This window comes from Abrus precatorius, unplaced genomic scaffold (assembly GCF_003935025.1).
Source record: "Abrus precatorius isolate BTA unplaced genomic scaffold, Abrus_2018 Scaffold8, whole genome shotgun sequence".
Classification (NCBI taxonomy): Eukaryota; Viridiplantae; Streptophyta; class Magnoliopsida; order Fabales; family Fabaceae; genus Abrus; species Abrus precatorius.
The window spans coordinates 28,503,427-28,526,121 of NW_020874428.1; the positions used below are offsets into that span (position 1 = coordinate 28,503,427).

A 22,695-nucleotide genomic window follows, 5' to 3' on the forward strand; every position below is an offset into this window, starting at 1 on the left:
AGATTCAAGGTTATTCAATTCGGACTCAAATTGTGAATTCAAAGGCCCCCTCAAATTGTAAATCAAACATCATTTTGAATCGCAAGATTTATGATCACTAATAAAAATTAGCTTAAATAGCTAATAAATAAATAAAAACATAACATCATGCTGAATAACTAAAGAACATAAAATTATGAGGAGTATTTTAACAACAAAAACAGATATATTAGCATTTAGGTATCAGTAGAACTGAACTACACCAATTGTATTGTCGGAGGCAAAGAAAAATTAGTTAGGGCTTCTTTTTATCCAGTATCACATTTGGATCATGCTGGGTCAGATGGGAGAGAAATACTTGGGTATAATATTATACCAGTTTTATTCTCTAAACAATATTAAAATTTTACCTCAATAATCTACGTAATAAAAATTAACATTAAAATCTTAGACTGACATTTTAGAAGTCCAACATTCGTTACAAAGATGAAACAACTAATTCCCTCTGTTTTCAACAGCTTTTAAGAATCGGGTCATCCATCTCCCAAGGCCTTCTTCACAGGGCATGACCCAATTTGGATAGAATCAACGATTCAGCCACAAAACTACAATTTGTGGTGTAATTCGTCCCATTCAGATACGATAGCGCCATTCATGGTGCGATTCAGGAACAAAAGCGATACACTGCACGATTCGTATCATTGCCACTCCGAATCGTACTGAATCGTATGGCTATTCATGCTATACTGATAAGTGACAACAATGCTTGGGATCACGGTCATAGAATGTAGGAATCAATTAATATAAGGATTTGAAACCTCACTCACTCCGTGAAGTAACTCATTCATGGTATTGTGTAACAAGCTTGCTTCTTCGAGGCATGCACAACACCCATAGAGGGAGCGGTGGAAATGTGTACCACAAATGTCACCGAAAGGTAGAAGTGAGTATGTGACCAACCAAAAACGGTAGATCACGCCATAAAAATTTAGAACACATTCTTCCATCAATAAAAGAAAAGGTTCGAAAGATTGGCAATCAATGTTATTTAACACATCGGAGTACAAACTGTAACGTCCTGAAGCCATATTGTCCCTACATTGTATGATGAGGCAAGCCACCGGTCATTTTTCATCCTTTTTTGGTCAGGTGGTGCCAGTTTTCAAATTCCTAGATAAACCGTAGGTACTTACAAGGTATGAGCGGTTACAGATTTACAAGGAGTCGAGATACATGTAACTTCTCCGTCGATTGTACTGAAGAAGGCTTCCATAGGTGCGATCCCAGACACCAATGAAAAGGGATTCAGTGTCAGGGCTAAAAGACACACCAGAGATCTCTCCAAAAAAATCGATCTCCTGCTCCTTCTCAAATCCATGCTTTGCATCATAAACATGCACAAAGTCAGCTGGCTCAGCCATTGCCATGAATTGCCCATCAGATGTGAATCGGATTGAACGTATCGCTCCAAGGTTCCCCTTAAGCACAGCAAGGGACTTCGACAAGTTCCTCACATCCCAAACACGGCATGTTTTATCTTGATTTCCAGTTGCAAAAATGCGACCATCAGGATGCCATGCAGATGCAAATGAGTAATCCCAGTGTCCACATAAAGGCATGACAGTCTATAAGGAACCAAAATTCAAATTAGCTTCCCATAATTCACCCCCACACTACATAAAAGGAATATGTGACACAAAACAAAGAGAAAACACCACCTTTCCAGTTTGAGAATCCACTAGCATCCCTTCTGGGCTGTCTCCGACAATCACAAGGAGTTTACCATCTGGGCTCAATGAAGTATGCTGCAGATAGAAAAGGGAACAAACTCAAATCATTTCTTCTATTTTGTTTTAAGTTACTTAAATGTAGTGCGAAAACGGAACAACATTATCAAGTAAAACTTCCCTTTGGTGTCTCCCACCACAATTGATAAGTTGATAAAAGGCAGATTGTGACAAGCATACTACACTAGTTTCAATAATAATTAAAAAAAAAAGGGAAATAACACAAGGATTTTTACAAAGTTAAAAATTCACACCAAGAAGTTACTTACATTTACTGGCCAGGAGAAGAAGAAGTGCTTGGAAAGTTGAAATCTCTCCATGTCAAAGTCTCTAACTCCGCAATCATTATTTGAAGCCATGAAATGAACAGCCCCACTGGTACATTAATTAATTGTTAACATGCCACCATACTTGAGGGTTGTAAGCAGTAATTGCTAATGCTAATACCATATGAATCACTAAAGACCTAAATACATAGAGAAAAGAAAAGAAAAGAACAAAAAAATGGAAAGCAGAGAAGACAGACCTTGGATGCTCATAAATCTCAACAGCATTGGTGATTGCATTGTCATCATAAGTAGTTCTAGAACAAAAACTAACCCCAGGTCGATCTATATACTGCATGACAAGATGTACATGTCATTTAATCAGGTAAAAACTACCAATTATATCAATTAGATAAACAAAGTTCTCATAATTCAGAATGACTTCTCATTTTGGTTAATCAATAGCTGTTCAATTAATCATATCCATACAGAGGCAGAAGAATAATGTCTTATACCATTTAAAAACCAATGAAAACAGCTAAGATATATAATGGGTACAAATCCATAAACTAATTTGAGCATCTAAAGCAAGAAATAGAATATTGATAAAAAATGAAAAGCACAATCCATACAACAACAGAAGTACCTTGCAAATAAGTTCTCCTTGAAAACCCCCAGCAATCAACAACTTATCCCTTACGGCCAGTGTACTAATCTGTGTCTGAGTAAATCCTTCCAAAAGGCTTCCAGGATGTTTCTATTAACAACAGGCATCTAAAAGCTTAGATGTCTTTTATAAGTGATCCTTTAGATAACAAGGCAGTGCGAAAATACTTACCTCACATGGAGCTACATGCCCAGATACATTCAATATTTCTGATCTCTTGGAATTTAAAGAAGACCAGTGTATAATTGAGTAATTTGAAACAAGATATGCATCATGCTTTGATGTTGACCAAACCAAGTTCCTCAACTGCAAATGACAGATTAGAGGTTTCACATTAATGTTACTTAACCATTGACCATGGCACACAGTGAATTTCTAGAAGGGAGTGGTAAGATAATTTAATTCTACAAGGTGAACATGCAAGCAAACATGTTTCCACCAAAGGCAACAGAGTCTGAGGCTAACCAAATCTTATCACATCATCTGAAATGATTAAATGTAATTAATTACTCTATTTACGTACTTGGAAATGAAGTATCGTTGATTTCACAGATCTAGTGTTTTGCCAGAAGTCATAATACATTCCTCCTTTATATGTTGGTTTGCATTCCTGTAGACAATAGATTAGAAGATGAAAAACTCCCCCAGAAACATTAGTCAAATGATACAGGACTCAAAGTGAAACGTATTCTACCTTCTCTGACAATTCGCCTGACTGAGGTATATTTTCATAATTCTTGTACTGCTCTAGTCTAGTTTGTCTATACTTCTCACGACTAATGCTCAGTCTATCCCAGGGTATACCTTGGATATCCTTTCCTTTCCTAGCTTCTGCAGCAGTGGTATCAGTTATCCGATTTTCCTGCAACAGAGAATACAAACCCCACGGCCCAAGAAGTGCAATCAGGAAAAGACTATGTCAAAGCAACATTTTATTAGATATTTGTCGCGTAAGTGTAAATGTATCAAATCCAAGGTGTGCAGAGACAAAACCAGATGGCATGAACAACAGAAATGAGAAATGCGATAAATAAAATACAAAAATAGCTATAAAAAATTACATTGCAAAAGGATAGGACCAACACTCCGAAACAAATGAAAAGAAACTTGTTTGCTAACAACAAGAAATAGAAACAAACCAAAGACTCATATTCATCATCTGATTCTGATTCTGATTCTGAATCACCAAACACTCTTCCACGAAAATACATATCATCTTCCACTTCCGCCATTTCATTATCATCAGCAACATACTCCATGTCGTCCCCCTGTTGTTGAGCCATGTTTCCCTATGCTATTGATACCTGCCTCCATAAAGGGTGTGAGGTAAAAAGAGTAACAAACACATCAATTTCACTTCGCAAGAAAATAAACATCAAATGCGACATATAACCTTGAAACTGCACATACTAAAGTTTTAATTTATAGTAAATAACATCGAATCCCCCTCAAAACGGTATCAAGAAAATAGCAGTAACCTAACCCTAAAACAATATACTTCCAACCAAAAAATAAATACCCATAAAGATTCTAAAGCCAACCGACAAACGAGCAATCGAAAACGAGAGAAGTAATGCATCAATTCGGGCAATTCCAGTCATTCCAAGCAGCCAATTAATCGAAAATTTTCTTTTGAGATTACAAATTCAAAACAGTTGAATTCACATCTCGTCAGACGGTGGCATAATCAAACCTCAAAAACCCAGAAACCTAATCGAAAAATAGTAATAAAAATAAAAGGGTAGAACCCAGAAACGAAATTGAAGATGGGGAAACGGAAATTGAATTAGGAAAAAGAATTTAAAATAAAAAGGGGGAATAGAGAGACCTAAATATTGTTGAATCTGAGAAGAAAGGAAAGGAGGTCCTTGGGCAGTTAGATCTTAGAGAAGGATCTGATCTGCGTCTACAATTGAAGCACTTTTGCTCCCATATATAGCCCCCAATGCCTCCCTAACTGGCACTGCGCGTTTCCTGTCACCTTTCCCTTTTTTCCTCTCTATGTGTAAATTTATTAATTCATTTCTTACTATCATTATTATTATTTACCAACAACAATAAATGGAGTCAAAAGAATCATAAAAGGAAGGTTATTTATATTTTGGACTAAAAAATTCATTAAATATTTTTAAAAGAAAATATAAACAAAAATCGATGAAAAAAGCAGAAGATAATGTATTTAATTGTTTTAAAAATATTATTATTTACCAACAATTTGAAAAAAAATAAACCATGAAAAGAAGCTTATTTCTATTTTGGAAATAAAAATTCATTAAATATTTTAAAAATAAAATATAAAAAAAGTTCGATGATTTAAGCAGAAGATAAGTCATTTAATTGTTTGTAATTAATTTTAAAAAATATTATTATTTACCAACCATGACAAATGGAATAAAAAAATCATAAAAGGAAGGTTATTTTTTAATTTTGGAAATACAAAAAATTCATTAAATATTTTAATACGAATATATAAAAAAAAAAAGTTGGATGATTTAAGCAGAAGATAGGACATTTAATTGTTTGGAAATATTTAAAAAAAATAAACGAAAAGTATCTAATAAATATACGCATTAAAGACCTGGGTCATCGAATGAATATTTTATATGTGCAATTAAATACATTATTATATCAAAAGAGCAATTAATTGATATTTAACTGGTAAAAAACGAATTTATTACTTTAAATAACATAATTGTTTTAAAGAAAAAAATACATGTATTAAATAGTTTTGAAAATGTCAATTTAAAAAATTAATATTTAATTATTAATACCAAATATTTTATTCTATTAAAAAATACATACAAATAATTAAATTGTAAAAAAGTAACCACCAAATATATGTATTAATTGACCAAGTTGTTTTAATTTAATGCATATAGTCTTTGGGAGTAGGTTTTGAAAGATAAAAAAATAATTATTTTAAAATTAAAATTAAAATATTTATATTATTGATAATAAATGTATAATTAATATATAAAGTTTATATCAATATAATAATTTATATGTTGTATTTTAAATTGATAATATTTTAAACATATTTATTTAAAATATAAAATTTATCTTTTTTTTCATTTTCCTCCTCTTTCTTCTATAATTTTTTCCCAAACAATTCTTTAAGTTTAAATATTATCTCCGTGAAAGATATTTTTAAAAAAATATTTTGAAAATTAAAATAGGTAGTATAGCATAAATTACAGCAGTATAATGAGAAAAATGATTAAGAGTGTATTTGTTTTTATTTTTAAAAATATTTTTATCCTTTTAAAAACTAAATTTTTATTTTAAAAAGAGAAAAAACAAACAAACATTCTCTTACCCTTCAAAATATTTTTGAGATAATTTTTAAAATTAATATAATTAAAAAATCCATGTTTTATATATAAAATGAGAAATACCACATAAAAAAAATTGTAGATATTATTTTTATTGCAAATTTTAAGAGATGGAAATTTATAATAAATGCACTTAAAATTATATATTAATGAAATTTTTATATTGTATACATATCATTAAACTAAAATAAAAGTATTACGCATAACTTTTTCACAATCATAAATTTAATATGTTTATAAAATATACCTTTTATTGTTAATAATAAATAAATTTTTATATCAAATTATGCTTAATAAAAATAGATAAGATTTCATAAAAAGAATATATTACCTTACATAATCTAACATAAAATTTGAAGAAGAAAAAAATGGCACACAAATACATAGTAGTAAAGGGGGGAAAAAAATTTGGATGAATAGATTTGATATTTTTCTGTAAGTTTAGGTCATGTGAAAGTTTTAAGTTATTTAAAAATACTTTAACTTTATATTACTTATGGTGCATTTGAATATTTATTTATTTGAACATTCTTTTGATAATTTTTTAAAATAATAACTCATGACTTAAATTTTGTTAGAATAATTTTAAAAGTTTGATAAATTATACTGGTAGACTTATTAAAATGAGATAAATTAAAAAAAAACTTGCGATATATTTATTGTATTATTGATTAAACTAAGAATAATAAAAAGTAAAAGTATTTAATTTTCTCTATTTAATTTTTTGAATAAACCAAACCTAAATAACTGTGCAACTTCTCATATACGAAGAATTCTCTTGTTTTCTTTACAAACAAATACATTTATTATGTCCATGAATATTTTTTTTAATTTATTGTAATATGTTGGAAGTTCAAAACGCGAATTAAGCTAATATAGCTGTTGGGTGATTATTTTAAAGTTAATTAGAACCAGTTGATTAATGTTTTTTTGTTTAAATGTTATTTGTTAGATATAATATCAAATACAGTGTCAGTTTTTTATCATTCCAAAATAAAAACATATGTAATATATACCATATTAATTATCAATGATGACTATAAAATTACAAAGTATTGTCCCTTACTTGTAAGATTAACAAATGTATGATTTTGGAAGGGTTTAGCATCTTTGTAAGTAGGATAAAAATATAAGATGTTCATAGTGTAATAAAAAAATATGTTAAGTGAAAGAAATACTGTATTAAACTGTGTATTGTTATTTGGATTCATTGAAAAGATGATACATTTGTAAAAAAAAATATATTATTTTTTCATTATTTGGATTGTTTATCATTTTATAAAAGGAAAGACAAAAATTAAGTGAGTCCTTCCAAAATAAAACCACTCCTCCTCAATGTTAAAATTTTGTTACATTCTAAGAGAAAAGTTGCAAGGGAGAGAATGACGTGATAATTTTAATTAGTATATTTTATTAAAAATTTAAATTTAATATCAAAATATCTAAAAATAATTAAAAACACTGTATTAACTTTTTAAATGCGTGGTTAAAATAATATTTTTATTATCATTATAAAAATGTTTTATATGTAAATTATTATTTATTCACTCAACTAAGTAAAATAAGTTTATTTATTATTTTTCTCTCTCTTATTTTTAAGTATCGAAACAACGCATATTTTTTATCTCATTTATTTTTATTATTTACTTATTTTTTACTTCATCCAAAGATATCAGTATATTTAAAGTTAGACTATTTTTTAAAAAATACAGCTCTTATATAACTACACACTTTTAGATATATAAAATATATTTATTTATTTTTACTTTATTTTATAAAAATATGCTAATACACTAACAATATAAATATACATAAAATAAAATAAAAGCCAATATATATATATATATAATATAAATCTTAAAATTTTTATATTCAATTTAAATTTTTTATTTAATTTACATCTAACGAATTATAATTTATTACTTTACTTATCATTAAATATAAATTAAATAAAAAATTCAAATCAAATGTAATTATTTTTTAATTTACACTAACGTGATAAGATAATTTTCCATATATATATATTAGTTAAAAAAAATTGTCTAGTTATTAATTTAGTCTAAAAAAAAAGTTTGCAATTTGAAAAAAAAGTTGTGTTTCATGGGCACTTTCTTATATTCCACTAGATAATTTTAAAACAATTATTTCCATGTATTTTGGTAGCTCAGGGCTTATTATAAACATTAAAAAATAAAGCATATAAAGCAAACTCTGTTTTTTATATATTTAAAATTTTCTTCAAACATTACATTGAAAAAGGTACATAAATTATTACAATCGTAAGACTAATTTAAAGATTTGTGCAAAATCAAGCTAGTGGGAAGTTCATTTAGGTTCGTTGATAGAATCAAAGACACAGAACTTCTATTTTAAACGACAATGTGGAAATTAAATATTGATATGAATAGAAAACGGATTGTTGAATTCTGATATTGACTGGCATTTAAGAGTTATTTGATGTGCCGATGAAGCATAACTTTTTGGAGAATTCAAACACTCATCAATGTTTAGTCCAAATATACAATTTTTTTTCTATTGTTTTCATGAAATCAAAATACACAGTTAAACTAATTAAGTAATGTTACTATGCATAATAATTGTCCAATGATTCAATGCACGTTCCTGGGATTATAATACGGATCTAGCCACATACAAATATTTAACCAGCTACATTGATGTAATTGTTTTGCTTTTAATATGTTTCATTTTTAATCTCATTTATTAAGATTTTTAAACACTGTCAAGTTAGAAACCTCATCTTATTTCTAACTTTTTGTTACTTAAAATTTTAATATTACAAAAATTTCAACTACATTCTTATTTATTGCATTTTATTGAAACACTTAATTAATTTATAATCATACTTCAATCTTTTAATGAGGTAACATTTTCCTTAAAATATTTGTATTATATTGAATGACAAATAATTTGAAGACTATTTTTATTTGTATTTGTATTTTTTGCAATATTTTGTTTATTAATATTGTTATTTATTAGACAAAAAATACACTGATTTTTTTTATGATACCAATATACTATATGCATTTTCTTTTATATTTAGTTTTTTACTAAGTAATAAAAGAATGAATAAGAAAAATTTGTAGTAAGATACAACATTGCTATGCTGTAATTTGAAACGGAAGAGATATATCAGATTAAAAAATTTTCATACTCCTACAGTTTATTCGCACTGAAGTTTGTTTTTATTAATCGAAGAAAATATTAAACATTTTTTATATTAAAAAAATTCTAAATATATTTGCTTTTATTTAACATCTTTTATACAATACATTTTGTTCCTCACACAAATCAAGAAATGCATTTAATTTTATTTATATCAAAATTATTATTAATACGACTTCTATTATTATCAGTAATTATGTAAAGCATTTAATAAGTGAAAACAAAGCACAGTTAAAGAAAAATAATAATTTACTGTTGAACATGTAAAATAATTAATAAGAGGTTGAAAATTGTGATTTCAAATTTGAATTCTGGTCATTATAGTTATGTTAAATATATAGACAGAATTAGCTAAATATATTTTAAAATTAGACAAAAAAATGTAGTATATTAAAAATTAGTTACAAAATAATATTATTTCTATTATTTTATAAAATATTAAATTTACACTCTATGAAATATTTTAAACTAGTTCAAATTTATTAAACAAATTACTATGTTTTTAATATATAATAGAAACTACATTTTAAACGTATTTTTTTTAAATTATCTTGTTTTATAAATGGTAATTATTATATATCACTATTTATTTATAGATTTAATATAAAATTAATGATAATAATTGTAAGAGAGGATAAAATACCATCTAAATTTACAAATTATCATAAAAAATTATCTTTATAAAACATTGGTTAATTGTTTTAATGGAAAATCAAAGTCTTGTAGATAAATATTTATTATCGCATTTTTATTATATATTTTAAGTCATAATAATTTTGAAAACCTCATAATAAAAATATTAATAAATAACAATTTTATATTAAAAATTTAAAAAATAATATTTTAAAAACATTAAATCTGTCCATGTCTTATAATTTACTATATATAAACAATTTTTTATTACATATCTCTTGACACATTTAAAAAAATCTTAATATATAAGATACTATTTTGAATTTTGATGAACAATTAACATTGAAGCAATTAAATAAGAGGTACGTTTTTTCGATAAAAAAAATAAGAATAAGAAGTACGTTTTGATGAACAATAAACACTACTCAACAGAAAGAAAGCCAGCTGGCTGTTCCTACTTCCTACTCTTTCTTTCTTTCTTCCTTCATTCATCCATTAAATTAATTTCCTATACTCAGAATCACAACACAAAGAAGAAGAAGAAGAAGGTTCTTTCAATTCATTCATCTGTTTCGCTTACTCTTCACATCTCTTTTTATTTTTCTTCTTCTTCTTCAGACAAGCATTTGCTTTTGGGTGGTGACTCACACCCACTTTTCCGTTCAGGTAAAGTTGTTTGCTTTTTTACCTTCTCTTTTCATCTTCTTCGTTTTTTTTGTTGCGTAAAATCAAATAGGAGGGGAAGTGCATCCATAGGCCTCAATGTGGCAATTTGGATGTGGGATCTCATTTCACTTGGAATTCGTGTCCCTCATCTTACCCCACATTTTCGCTTTAGGAACCTTTACCATTTTTAATCCCCTTTTCTTGTCACCCTTTTGTTAATTTGACGTCTACCTAGTCACCCATGTTTCAATTTTTTTAAAGGATGGATAAAGTTATTTGCTCGCTGCAATCATGGTACAAGTAGAAGAAGCCTAAACAAAACTTTTTCTTTTGAGTGAACCTAAATTTCTGCTTAATGTGTCTTTCTTTTTTCCTCCTGGTTTTCGGAGAAGCAAACTTTTGAGAGCATTTGGATCTGGAAGTGCTTTTAGTGTATGGGTTTTTTTTTTTTTTTTTCCTTCTTATTCTCTCTCTTCAACTCATATTAGTTGGGACCAGTTACCTTGTAAATTTTGAAACTTTTTACTACTACTGACTCTGGGTTTCACGCTTTTTTTGTTGTTCAATGCAAAAGTCTCTTTCTTAGCAGCCAGTTGTTGTTGTTTCTCACAGGAATTGAGTACCAGTAGCTGAGTTTGTGTGAATGTTTGTTTGACATTCAAATTCACCAGTAAAATTTTATTTGGGAGATTTGAGATTAAGTTGCAGTTTATAAGGAGCTTTCAGTCATCAAGATGGTGGTGGTTGTTTGACTTTGAACTTGTCATAGACTGCTTTATACTTGTAAAGCTCATGAGGCTGCGTTGCTGCGAGCTACATGTAGAAGCAAGATGATTGAGCAATTCATCAATTTCGTTATTAGGCCTCCCAGGTATTAATTTTTGCTTTATTGGTTGGTGGCATGACACTATTCAAGTAAGAAGGTACTGTAGAGATGGATCCTGGGACAGAGAATGTTAACTGTTACAGATTCTTTGGGGTTATTTTTTCTCACAAGGGGATTCCTAGTTTGTTGATGTTCCCCACCCTAGTAATTACTTGTGCTCCTGTATTTGTTTTTTATACTTTCAATTATATCCTCGTCTTTAATTTCCTTACCTGTTTTTACATATAGTAAGATCATATCAAAGTTTTGTGGCCATGTCATCTTAGTGGTTGAGAATTAAGGGGAAAGCACGTGATATGCACTGAATTTGTCCTTGCTTGTTTAATATGTTGGTTCTTTCCTTGTTAACATCTCAGCGACGACTGGACTGGAGTGTACTCTGAAGTTTGAACTAGTAGATTTTTGTTCCTTTTCATATGATAGGAATTTTATTTCTAATGTATAAATGCTGTGTTCAAACTGAATGTGCGTCAATCATCTTCCAAGAACTATGTTAGACAGTCTTCCCTATAGATTTTGATAACTCTTGTTTTTTGTTTATTTTTTCTTTTCTATCCTCCATTCAACCTACGTAAATAACTGTGCAATGCCTGTGCATCCATTGCTCAACTTGTGATTAACTTTTTCCAGCGAATTTAGTTACATTTTCATTATATCTACCTTGTCACATATACAGGGCAGAATATAATCCAGATCAGTACCTGTGGGAAAAGGAATTCACTCTTGCAGGCAGAACATACCAGAGGCAGGATTTGGAGGCAAGTATGGACATTATTTGTTTGATGGTTGCTTGCACTTATTGTTGTCTGTATATAGATTCCTGTTTTTGCTTACTGTTCATCTGTTTTCCAACTGTGCAGCTCAAGAATGCCAGGGGCTATACCTTGAAGTGTAGTCATTATCTCCCTGCTCCTTTCCCTGAGGATACTTCTCTTCCTTGTGTTATATACTGTCATGGAAACAGGTATATGTTATTTTATGGCTCTTGATGCTAACAAAAGATTCTATATGTATCAGTATGATCATTATAATTCTTTTTGAACATGTATTTTTTTTTATCATGACATAGCTATTCTATTCTTCTCCCTCCTGACATGTGTGCATATGTACAATGATACAGTGGTTGTAGGGCAGATGCCAATGAAGCTGCTGTCATTCTTCTTCCTTCAAATATTACTGTTTTTACCCTTGACTTCTCGGGGTCAGGCTTATCTGATGGGAACTATGTTAGCCTTGGTTGGCATGAAGTAAGTTGCCTCTTTAATCTTTATGCATATTTCTTATTTTTTTATTAATTTCTGGCTATTAACTTAGGTTTCTACATTTCCAAATCTTTTATGAAACTACTAACATGTTTCCCTTTCTTCATGTGGTAGAAAGATGATCTCAAGATGGTGGTGTCATATTTGAGAAGCAACAAACAAATTTCCCGTATAGGTCTCTGGGGACGATCAATGGGTGCAGTTACTAGGTATTAAATCTCCCAATTAACTTGTTTGATATTGATTTTTATGAGGGTTTTTTATGCTTTTGGCGCTTTGTATTTGCTATGCGTACCCCTGCAGAAAAAAGAAAGGTCCTCAATGGATGATTTTGATGTACTGTTCTAATATAATTTTGTGACATAAGTTTTACTGCACCCTTCTCTACTTGTATGTGTGTGAGTGGACAAAACTGTTGATGCTGTCCTATGGTTAGTATTTTTTTAAAATTGTATGAGAAATTGGAAAAAAGAGGAAAGCAAATGAATTTCTTCACCTTTTTAAAACATATTTTTAACCCCATTTTAATGGCAAGGCATTGAGTGTTGAAGTATCCCACATTCCCACCTTTCCATCTTTAATCTGCATCTATGTATTTATGAGCCACACTTACGAATCTCTAGTGTAATTGAATACGCTTATTTTGGTGTGATGTAGCCTTCTTTATGGAGCGGAAGACCCTTCTATTGCTGGAATGGTGTTGGATAGTGCTTTTTCGAACTTATATGATCTCATGATGGAGCTCGTGGATGTTTATAAAATTCGGCTTCCAAAGTTCACTGTATGTTCTCCCTCTCTCTCTCTCTCTCTGGATACCAACTCCCTTTGTAGTAAATGCTCAATTAAGAAAGAAAAGAGGAACTCTAAATGGTTCCTTTGAAATGGTCATGTAGTGATATGAACCTGTTGTGAATGATATTTGTCCCAGGTTGTTAAAACTGTTTGTAGTGCATGTAGTAAAATGGTGCAGCATCAGTCTGAGTTGTTCAGACTGCAAAAGTCTTTAAAGCTATTGCATTGTTATAACTGCATCTAAATGTTCTGTTCATTGTACTTGCAAAAAGTTGTGATATGTAGTGAGGGTAAGTTCTAATTTCTAGTGCCTAGGACATCTGCACTCAGCTTTGCTTTTACACCATTTTCCATCCATTTTACTTGGTATATACCTCTATTTTCATTTGGAAGGCTGAAAAATTTGATAGACTTTTGGCGTGGCTCTTCAGATTTATTGATTGATTTGATTGACCCACCTGAGAAACAAGCATTATAAATTTGATACAGACATTTGATTGGAGTTTTAACTAAGATTGTATTTTGGATCTAAGGTTTCTTGTAATTATGGTTCTTTTTAAATTGGTAAAAGTATTTGGCTTTTTAAAATTTTTTGCCTGTATTGGGGGTTGTGACTGGATGTGTCAATAATGACTAAATGCTACATATTACAAAGTGAACTCCTTCAAAAAGGAATGAAAGAAATACGTAAATGTAATCCTATCCCATGACAAATTTGTGAACAAATAGACGTGCAAGCATTCTACTTCAACCAAATGCAACAAAGAATTTCATAAACTACATTGCCACATAACTTTTCTAATGCCCCCCTTAGAAGCTGCTGCAAAGAATTTTTTACGGTCCATTGCACACTGAAATTCTGAAACCCCCATCTTATGCTTGCAGTTTTGAATTATGTTTTTGAAACGTGAGGGTGGGGTGATCCAAGATATAAGATATATTGATTTTAACTCTCTTACTCGATGTGTATTTATGCATTGATTTAGATTTAGATTTTACTGTATTTCCCTTTGTAATGGATTTTTTTTGGTATGTTTGTCAAGTCTGATATTTTGCTGGATTTATCTCAATTAGGTTAAAATGGCTGTACAGTACATGCGGCGGGTTATTGAGAAGAAGGCAAAGTTTGATATTATGAATCTGAACTGTTTGCCGGTATGTATTAGTTGTGCAATTTCTCTTTTGTTTTCTTATTGAGAAGAATACTGAGGCATATTTTGAGGTTCCACTTTTTTAAATTATTAAAATTATTGCTGCAGTTATGTAAACTTCATTAATCACGTTTATTTTCACCATGAAATCTGAGCATGATAGCTTTTGTTTTCTGGCTAAACAAATTGTCAAGTTATTTCCTTTCTGTGGCTATGTTAAATTAATGCTTTTAAATCCCCCAGGTTGCACCGAAGACATTCATTCCTGTTTTATTTGGACATGCAAGCGACGACAAATTCATTCAGCCTCATCACTCTGATCTCATCTCTGAATCCTATGCAGTATTAATTTATTCCAAATCTTTGAGAATGAAATTTTTTGGAAGCAATTTGCACTTTTTCCTTTGATAGCCAAAAAATCTAACTTGTGACTTTGTAGGGTGATAAAAACGTCATAAAATTTGATGGTGACCACAACTCCTCTCGGCCACAATTCTTTTATGATTCAGTTTCCATTTTCTTCTACAATGTGCTCCACCCTCCTAATGTTCCTAAAGCTCATAAACTTGAGAAGTATTACGATTTGGGGGATTTGAAACTTGGCTCTAGTGTAGACGAGGTAATTAGCATTTAGAATTCCATTCTTGATTTTCTGCTGACTTCAAAGTTTTCTTCAATATATTTATTGCTTACGACTAGTGCTACTGCTCATCTGGTTCTTTCTTCATTCATGAACTGCACAATATAATCAAAATACCAACCAATTACGACTAGTGCAGCCTGTTGAACTACTGAAATAATACATTAGCAAGCTGCAAATAATAATCATGAACCTCATTTAATCCTAATAGACTAGGTGGTAACACCTTCCAACCTTGATTTCACCTTACTCCAGATCCACAGAGTGGAAAAACATAAGAAAAGATACAGAATCACACAGCCTTAACTTGCTTGAAACACATGCTTAAGATGTGCTGATCATATTAACATTCTCATTGTCTCTTTCATGGGTCACCGTCTTTTCTCTTTTTGAAAATATTACCATAAATAATTATAAAGTGGTTATACATTTGTATTGTCATATGATTCAGCTTTATTATGTGTTATAAAAGAACAGAAGCTAATTTGCTCTTGCTTTCATGCTAGAGCCTATTATATGAGATTCTCTCTAGTCTGCAGTCTGCAACCACTGATGCTGCTAGTTCATCTTCTGTGCTTCCAACAATTTCTTCCACAAAATCAGTTAGCGAACTTCTTTCGGAAGTTGCACCAGTGACTGATGTAGTAGGATGCCTTTACCTCTTGTCTGTGTTTCTTCCTTCCAAAAACTAGGTATATGTTTAATTCATTCATGACTTGTGTTGCAGGAGTCCATTTTTAGAGAAGATACTACATATGGTAATGATGAAACTGGCCATGATGAGCCCTCAGATGTGCAGGTGATTTTATCAAGCACTGTCTCTGGTATTAAGAAATTTGTTCAGGGATTTTCTTACCTCTACGTTTCTCTACTGGAACCGAGTAATTGCATTTTTAAAACTACATAATATGCAGTACTTTTAGCTATGTCAGCACTTATTTTTTTGAAAAAAACTTGGGCCACGGAGGTGACCTTTGCTAGCACTACAATATACATAACTATACCAAAATTTCATGATGATAGTTTTTTTAGAAAAAGTTGCAAAAAAGCATTTCTTAACAATTTAAGTCTAGGGCAATTATACACTCAATTGATTGACAGTGGTCAAATAGTGGTTAATGCCAAATGTCTTGTATTATGAAAAAATGTTTGAAGTATTATAATTTAATAAAATGTTTGCCGAAGTGCAACTTGAGTAAAAAGCAGATTTTTCAGACAAAATCTTTGCTGGCGGTCTTAAGTTTTGGATGAATGGGTGAATTATTTCATTAGTAAACATTTATTGGCTAAGCAAACTTAGCTACACCCATCAAGATATAGTAGTAATTATTATAAAGCGATTGTGTATTTTACCTTAGAATGTCTATGTCCTTGTAACGCATTATGTAAGCTTGGTTTTCTCATGTCATTACTTGGTGACATCTGTTTGGAGTTGAAGCTGAGAAATGCGGAGACTGTCCACATTTTATAATTTTAGCATTGCTTGTCTTGAAATATGCCATCAATGATTTTATAGGATAAGCTAAATGGCCAGATTGAAGATTGTTGCTCATATACAAGCTCCAATAGAGAAAGTTGGGGCAGGTGTTCTTCTTTAGGAGGCAGTGATGGAGAATCTTCTGCAGATTTAAGGGCTGATGATACCCTCTCTAAGGTACATCCATTTGTCTAAGCGTAATCTTTCCTGATAACGGGCATTTATTGAAAATGATTTTGGAAGTGACAAGGTATCACATGCATATAATGCATAATTGTGTGTGTGTATCGATATTAATTGGTTGTCATGCTTCATTTGTGAATAATGTCAGAATACTGTGAAGGTGCTGGCAACCCCAATGCGAAGCAAGAGTGAAAAATCGGCAGAGGCCAAAGAAGATGAGAAGAAGCATAAGAAGAATAAGAAGAAAAAGAAGGGTGAAAGCGTTGTAAAGAAGCCAAAGAGTGAGAGGTTTGAGAAGCTGGAGGCACTTAGCAGACGCCTGCGGCTTTGCCTTCTAAAGGGATCAACCCATCGAAGGCACAAGTCCTCTTAGACTCGCCTCTGTAATTGTAATGTTTTTTCAACATACATTAATTTTATAAATACTATTTCTAGGCACTCCTTCAAATTCAACAACTAGTTAGGTTTTTAACTATAGGAATTGCCAAATATTGATTTCTATTTGCCTGCCATTTCGCTGCTATGATTGTATTTATGAATGTGACGCACCCCATTGTCCGTCTGGTATTGCAAATATCCATCCTTGGTGTAGATTAGATAGTGCTAAGCAAACAATTGTTTGTCTGTTGAGCCAGGGCCTCTCCATGTAAAAAAGTGGAAACATCTTAAACTAATTTTGATAAAAACAAAAACGCCTAAAACTAACTCGGCCATGTTCCTTTTTCAGGTTTGGCCGGCCTGAGATAGCAAACTGTTAAACCAGGAAGACTGGGCCTGCCCTGCTTAAAAACTGTTATGAGATTGCTCTTTGAACCACCTTTTTTACTGTGACTTCCAAAAATTTAATTTAAAAAACGTCTTTACCTTCTGAAAATTAAATTTCAAAAATCATTGGCAAATCACTTTTTAAAATTAAATTTTGGAAGTGATAATGTACCTTTTGAAAGTTAATTTATACATCACTACTAAAATTTAGTTTTTGAAAAATATTAAATGCACTTTCAAAAATTTAATTTTGTAATTCATAACAAAAAGAGTGATACAAATAGTAATCTCCAAACCGTTACTAATAATTAATTGCATGCTTGACCAAACTGGAGAATATATACCATGATCAGGTTAAACCATAATCTATCCAATAGAGTACATAAACCCAATAAATAAAAAAGGATGAAAAAAATCAGTCCTAGTGCACCAGGGGGAATATACCATGAACACGTTTCATAATCTATCCAATAGAGTACATACATCCAATAAATAAAAAAGGATGAAAAATTCAGTCCTAGTACACAAGCTGCATGTTACAATAAATCACAGATTTCTGCTACCATCCTGCTCCATTTCCTTATCACTTCTAGCGGACAAACCGAATGTAGGGCCAAATTGCTCTTGGGCAAGGAAAATTGCATTTGGTTGCTGATAAGATGACATGCTTGCCTCAAGTATCTGATGCGGAAGTACCATTTCTGGTTCAGAATATGCTCCCTCCATGTTTACCCGTTGCTTTTTTGTAGATCTCTCCCCTTTAGGGCTGTCAATAGGGGAACCCACGTGGCAACAAGAATCTGGTGTCAATGGTTCATGATGGGAGGAAAAAGATTCGTCAATTGAAAGACTCTTAGCTGGGACACGCTCATTGGAAACTTTTTCCAGAAGGGGGCACTCAGAGGTTGGGGCAGGTGTTGCTGGGTCAGTCTCATTAACGGGTTCTTGGCAAGTATCTTGGGGAACTGGAACTGCAATGCTAGAGTCAGGTGCTTCTGAAAGAACCCCACTGAGTCGTTGTTGCTCTTCAATAATCTTCTTCAAGTATTTACCCTGGGCTTCTATCCGTAATTGTAGCTGTCTCTGCACCTGTATTACATTTTAACAAAAACATACTTACAATACAAGCTTGCCATCTTAAACACGATTTAACATTCTGTCCAATCTGCTTTTTCTTGATTAAAAAAAGTTCAAAGGAAAGTGTGTGCGTGTGCTCTACCTATATTTTATATGGCAATTTTTTAGAATGCGCATCCAGAAATATCGAGCGTTCCTCTAGATTTGCATGTCTATGACAAAAATATACAATTTTCAAGTAATTTTGAAATCGTCTAGATGATGATTAATGTATGATAATCACTAGTGTGCTTTTTACCTTTTGCTGTAAGAGAATTATCCATGCAAGTGAATGTTAAAATAAGATAACACCTTTTCCACTTAATAATTTCCTTGCATAAAAAATAGTTTACTATTTTTTTGAAAAATATTTTGGCTCAAATGCTAGTGTACTTTACTACTAGAAAGTCATCTTCAGATGCACATCTCGGTAACATGTTATACTAGATGCCCTGCAAGGAGATGCACACTCTAAAGTTTATGTTTAATGTCCTGAGAAGTACACACGTGTAATGTGTATCATCCAAATGCAAGGAGATTTGTATGGCACTTGTCTTCTGTGGCAATTGGATAGGGACTACTGTAGTAGAAGTTATTATTATCAAATTTCCCAACAGTATAAACATTACTCATTCAAGGTTACCAATAAGTATACACCGTGTAAATGAACATTTAGACTTTGATGATTTATATAATTAAACCAAATCGTTAGAGTGACATAAATCAGGAAAAAAATCCATCTTGTCACTTCATCTTGCACATCAATCATAACAAATAATAAAGTCTTCTAATTATAGCGGTTCAAACAGTTCAACAAGGAAGCATACCTCCAATTGCTCATGCAGTCGCTTCTGCACCTCCATTTGAAGTTTTAATGCTTCAGTAATCTGCATACCACTGCAAAGAGACAGACAACCCCCCCACTAATAACTTCAGTCATTTATACCCCAGACTTTCATGAAGAAATCAAGACCTTTTGATGCAAAAGTTACTTTTTCTACCCTACTTGAACAGTTTTGAGGCAGGTAAAATATAAAATTAGATTAAAAAAAATTTCTGCACTGTTAATTAAGTCTGACTTAAATTAAACTACAGTATGCAAAAGCCCAGCTAACTGTGCAATAGTAACAAAAAGTAAAATATCATTTGTTTCCACCACCTTGTACAAGTACTAAAACACAAGAGTAAAGAGGGAGCTACACTTACGGTGAACCATCTACATTGGAAAGCATATCCCCTGTTTCTTTCTTGTCGACCTTTTTCCCTTCCATCATCAACAGAGTAAAAAAGTGTCACCAAAAAAATCAAACAGGGAACAAAAAGTAAAGGAACCCACTCGACAGACTAAGAACAACAAACTAACAAATCAAATACACACATGAACATTCAAAACAACCAAAATCAGGTAGACATACCATCTGGTGATGAGTCGGGTAGGTATTTTGCTAGCCGATATTTCTGGATGCAACAGAAAAGCAAAGAGAATAAAGAGAGACGAAAGGCAATCGTGGATATCAAGTAAACAGTCCCAAACCTGTAAGTGGCTTTTGACATGGTATATTGTTAAGCCTTGCACACCCATAACTCTGAGAACACCTTTAGGTGTGGCACCTGGGAAAAGGTTATCAGAAATTCAAAACATTGTACCAACAGTAGTACTAGAAATCTGATTGTCAATTGAATTCGCAAATTCCTTATCTCGTGCATTTCAAACAAAAGAAAACTCAAATTCCCATTTGATATTCGAAGGAGTTACGAGGTAGCCATCCCAATTTTCATTTGATGAAGCAATGTGTCATGTTCGGGTGGGGGAACAAGGGGAAAACCATTTCCATTTAGCGGGCACTAGGAAGGGAAAAAACTCACGATCTGGGCCACCAAGTTGCGCCACAGCATCAACAAAGCGTTCATGTAGCTCATGCGTCCAGCGTAAACGCTGCTTGGAAGCAATATTAGGGTTGTTGGCGAGAGTGTTCCCCCCATTGACAGGATCCATTGTGCTGTTGCTGCTGTTAGTGTCGCCACAATCTACACCTACATGCTGATACAAGTGTCGTTAAACTCAGTAGCAATGTAACGTGGGAATTTAGACTAGCATGTCAAACCTAACTGCAAGTAATTGGGAAGAATCAGGCATTCACATCATAAACATAAACATAAAGATAGAGAAAATTTACACAATTGTAGGTCAAGGTTACTAATGCTAGGTAGGCAAATTGGGAAACAGTGGCAATAAGTGTTGACTAAATTTCACCCTGTTAATGAATACCTCAGGCTGAGGAATTGGAAAGGGAAGAGAAAAGACCCAATCTTAATGTGTAATAAGGAATAAAGAACATAGCAGTAGCAATTAGGGTTGTGGACCCACAATAGTTGAATGAGCGAAAAAATTTCATGTTTGAGAGAGAAATGCGTTAAGTGTGATTTTGCTTGCACCCAAGTTGGGGAAAGAGGGGGGAAAAAAGTGCAAGTCAAAGATCGAAAGAAAAGCACAGGGTTGATTGAGATATGAGGAATAGATATTCAAACACGAAAGAAAAGTAAGAGGTACAGTATACAGAGAAGACACATACAGAGAGAAAAAAATACCCAGGTTTCCAATGCACATAGATCTACCAAATCCAACAAAATTTCCCTCCCTTTCTTCCCGGACCTCTTCTCTCTATATACAGTACAACGCCACTGAGTCACTAATAATTACCAAATTTAATAATATTTCATTTTCCAGCTTTTAACATGGATAATGTGCTATTTTAGTATTTTTAAATATTTAATAATATACAATTATTAATTTTTTTGTTTTTTTTCCTTAATTAGTATACCATGTAAAACCTTTCCAGCATTGGTAATTTTTTCGTATTATAACCAATTTATTTTATACAAAATGTTTAAATTCTGGTAACATGGAAAATATTTATGCTGCAGATACTAATAGGGCATCAAATATAAATAAGGAATCTAAAAATATATCCGAAACAAAAATGGCAACAAATTTTACTGTGTAGTTTGAAAGGGACGTTTGGAGAGAAGGAGATTAAAGAAAAGAACAAGGTGAATGAAGTTGGAAGACAGAGTATCATTACAACCTCTGTCTCGGTCAAATCAGTTGCCTCAGCCTTGTGGCTTTGTCTCTTGGATCTCAAACAACGGTGTAGAGATGAATTGAATTGAAGATGACGGAGAAGGTGGCCTTGTAATCGACTCCGATGGAATCTTCCTGTGTAATATTCCCTTAAAAGATAAATAATATTCCGGCACTCTCGTCGCTTTCTTATTAGTTGAAAGTGACCCAAGAAACTCTGTTAAGTAGATAATTTGTACCAATTCCACTGTTGATGGAAGAACAACATAGAAGATCAATGGTGTCAAAGTGCGTCAATGCCAAGGTCGCAGGCCATTTGCTATTCAATTATAGCCCTACAATTTTATGATACTCTTGCTACGCTTAAGGTGTATTAAATATATCTTAGTAAATATTTTTAATTACTTAAGAATAAAAAAACCATGTATTTAATGGTTTTTGTGATTTTAAATTAATAAATAATTATTTTTAAAAAGCCATTAGAACACTTTAAGATATTTATCATTAATTAATACTATAGGTTTTGAAATGGTCCCATTGAGGAATTCCTTTTTCGTAACGGCCATAAAATTTTGCCCGAGGCAAAATTTTTAAATTTTATTCTAACAATTTTCTTAATAAAAAATTAATTTAAATTACAAAACTTTTATAAGACAATAAAAATTATAAAGATTAACTTGAAATTGCATTCACGAATATAATATGTATGCTTAGTCTACGTATCAACTAGTGCAGCCCAAACTTCATTAAACCAAATACAAACATACCTTCACCATGAAAATAAAATCATCTCGTCCTTAGTTCACTTTTGCATTCTGTTTTATATAT

At 31.6% G+C, this 22,695-nt stretch overlaps 3 protein-coding genes across 10 annotated transcripts; 1 reads left to right on the forward strand and 2 right to left on the reverse strand.

Annotated features, from left to right (window-relative positions):
- Positions 1-191: 191 nt before the first annotated feature.
- On the reverse strand, positions 192-4,684 carry LOC113848515 (uncharacterized WD repeat-containing protein C2A9.03-like). Of its 4 annotated transcripts, XM_027478081.1 has the most exons (11): positions 4,528-4,670; positions 4,219-4,251; positions 3,839-4,003; positions 3,394-3,561; positions 3,223-3,309; positions 2,871-3,005; positions 2,679-2,789; positions 2,293-2,384; positions 2,036-2,141; positions 1,698-1,784; positions 263-1,604 (listed from the first exon to the last, which is right to left on the reverse strand). In XM_027478081.1, the coding sequence occupies exons 3-11, from the start codon at positions 3,980-3,982 to the stop codon at positions 1,194-1,196; spliced, it is 1,341 nt and encodes a 446-aa protein (XP_027333882.1). In that variant the 5' UTR covers positions 3,983-4,003; positions 4,219-4,251; positions 4,528-4,670; the 3' UTR covers positions 263-1,193. The 4 variants fall into 4 exon arrangements, with proteins under 4 accessions (XP_027333880.1, XP_027333882.1, XP_027333881.1 ...); XM_027478079.1 differs by lacking the exon at positions 4,219-4,251 and having other exon boundaries at positions 192-1,604; positions 4,528-4,684; XM_027478080.1 differs by lacking the exon at positions 4,219-4,251 and having other exon boundaries at positions 3,839-4,007.
- A 5,649-nt stretch (positions 4,685-10,333) lies between these two features.
- Positions 10,334-17,491, forward strand: LOC113846598. Of its 4 annotated transcripts, XM_027475052.1 has the most exons (15): positions 10,378-10,395; positions 10,466-10,513; positions 11,126-11,384; positions 12,076-12,157; positions 12,260-12,363; positions 12,520-12,646; positions 12,776-12,870; positions 13,319-13,442; positions 14,528-14,608; positions 14,848-14,946; positions 15,044-15,223; positions 15,751-15,888; positions 15,972-16,043; positions 16,761-16,898; positions 17,053-17,457. In XM_027475052.1, the coding sequence occupies exons 3-15, from the start codon at positions 11,344-11,346 to the stop codon at positions 17,275-17,277; spliced, it is 1,506 nt and encodes a 501-aa protein (XP_027330853.1). In that variant the 5' UTR covers positions 10,378-10,395; positions 10,466-10,513; positions 11,126-11,343; the 3' UTR covers positions 17,278-17,457. The 4 variants fall into 4 exon arrangements, with proteins under 4 accessions (XP_027330851.1, XP_027330853.1, XP_027330852.1 ...); XM_027475050.1 differs by having other exon boundaries at positions 10,334-10,513; positions 17,053-17,491; XM_027475051.1 differs by having other exon boundaries at positions 10,378-10,513; positions 11,088-11,384.
- Positions 17,492-17,943: 452 nt separating this feature from the next.
- Positions 17,944-21,463, reverse strand: LOC113846800 (myb family transcription factor PHL7-like). Of its 2 annotated transcripts, none has more exons than XM_027475445.1 (7): positions 21,375-21,419; positions 20,652-20,819; positions 20,320-20,396; positions 20,201-20,243; positions 19,992-20,049; positions 19,613-19,682; positions 17,944-18,758 (listed from the first exon to the last, which is right to left on the reverse strand). In XM_027475445.1, exons 1-7 carry the CDS (start codon positions 21,391-21,393, stop codon positions 18,216-18,218), a joined length of 978 nt encoding a protein of 325 aa, XP_027331246.1. In that variant the 5' UTR covers positions 21,394-21,419; the 3' UTR covers positions 17,944-18,215. The 2 variants fall into 2 exon arrangements, with proteins under 2 accessions (XP_027331246.1, XP_027331247.1); XM_027475446.1 differs by having other exon boundaries at positions 17,963-18,758; positions 20,652-20,826; positions 21,375-21,463.
- Positions 21,464-22,695: the final 1,232 nt, after the last annotated feature.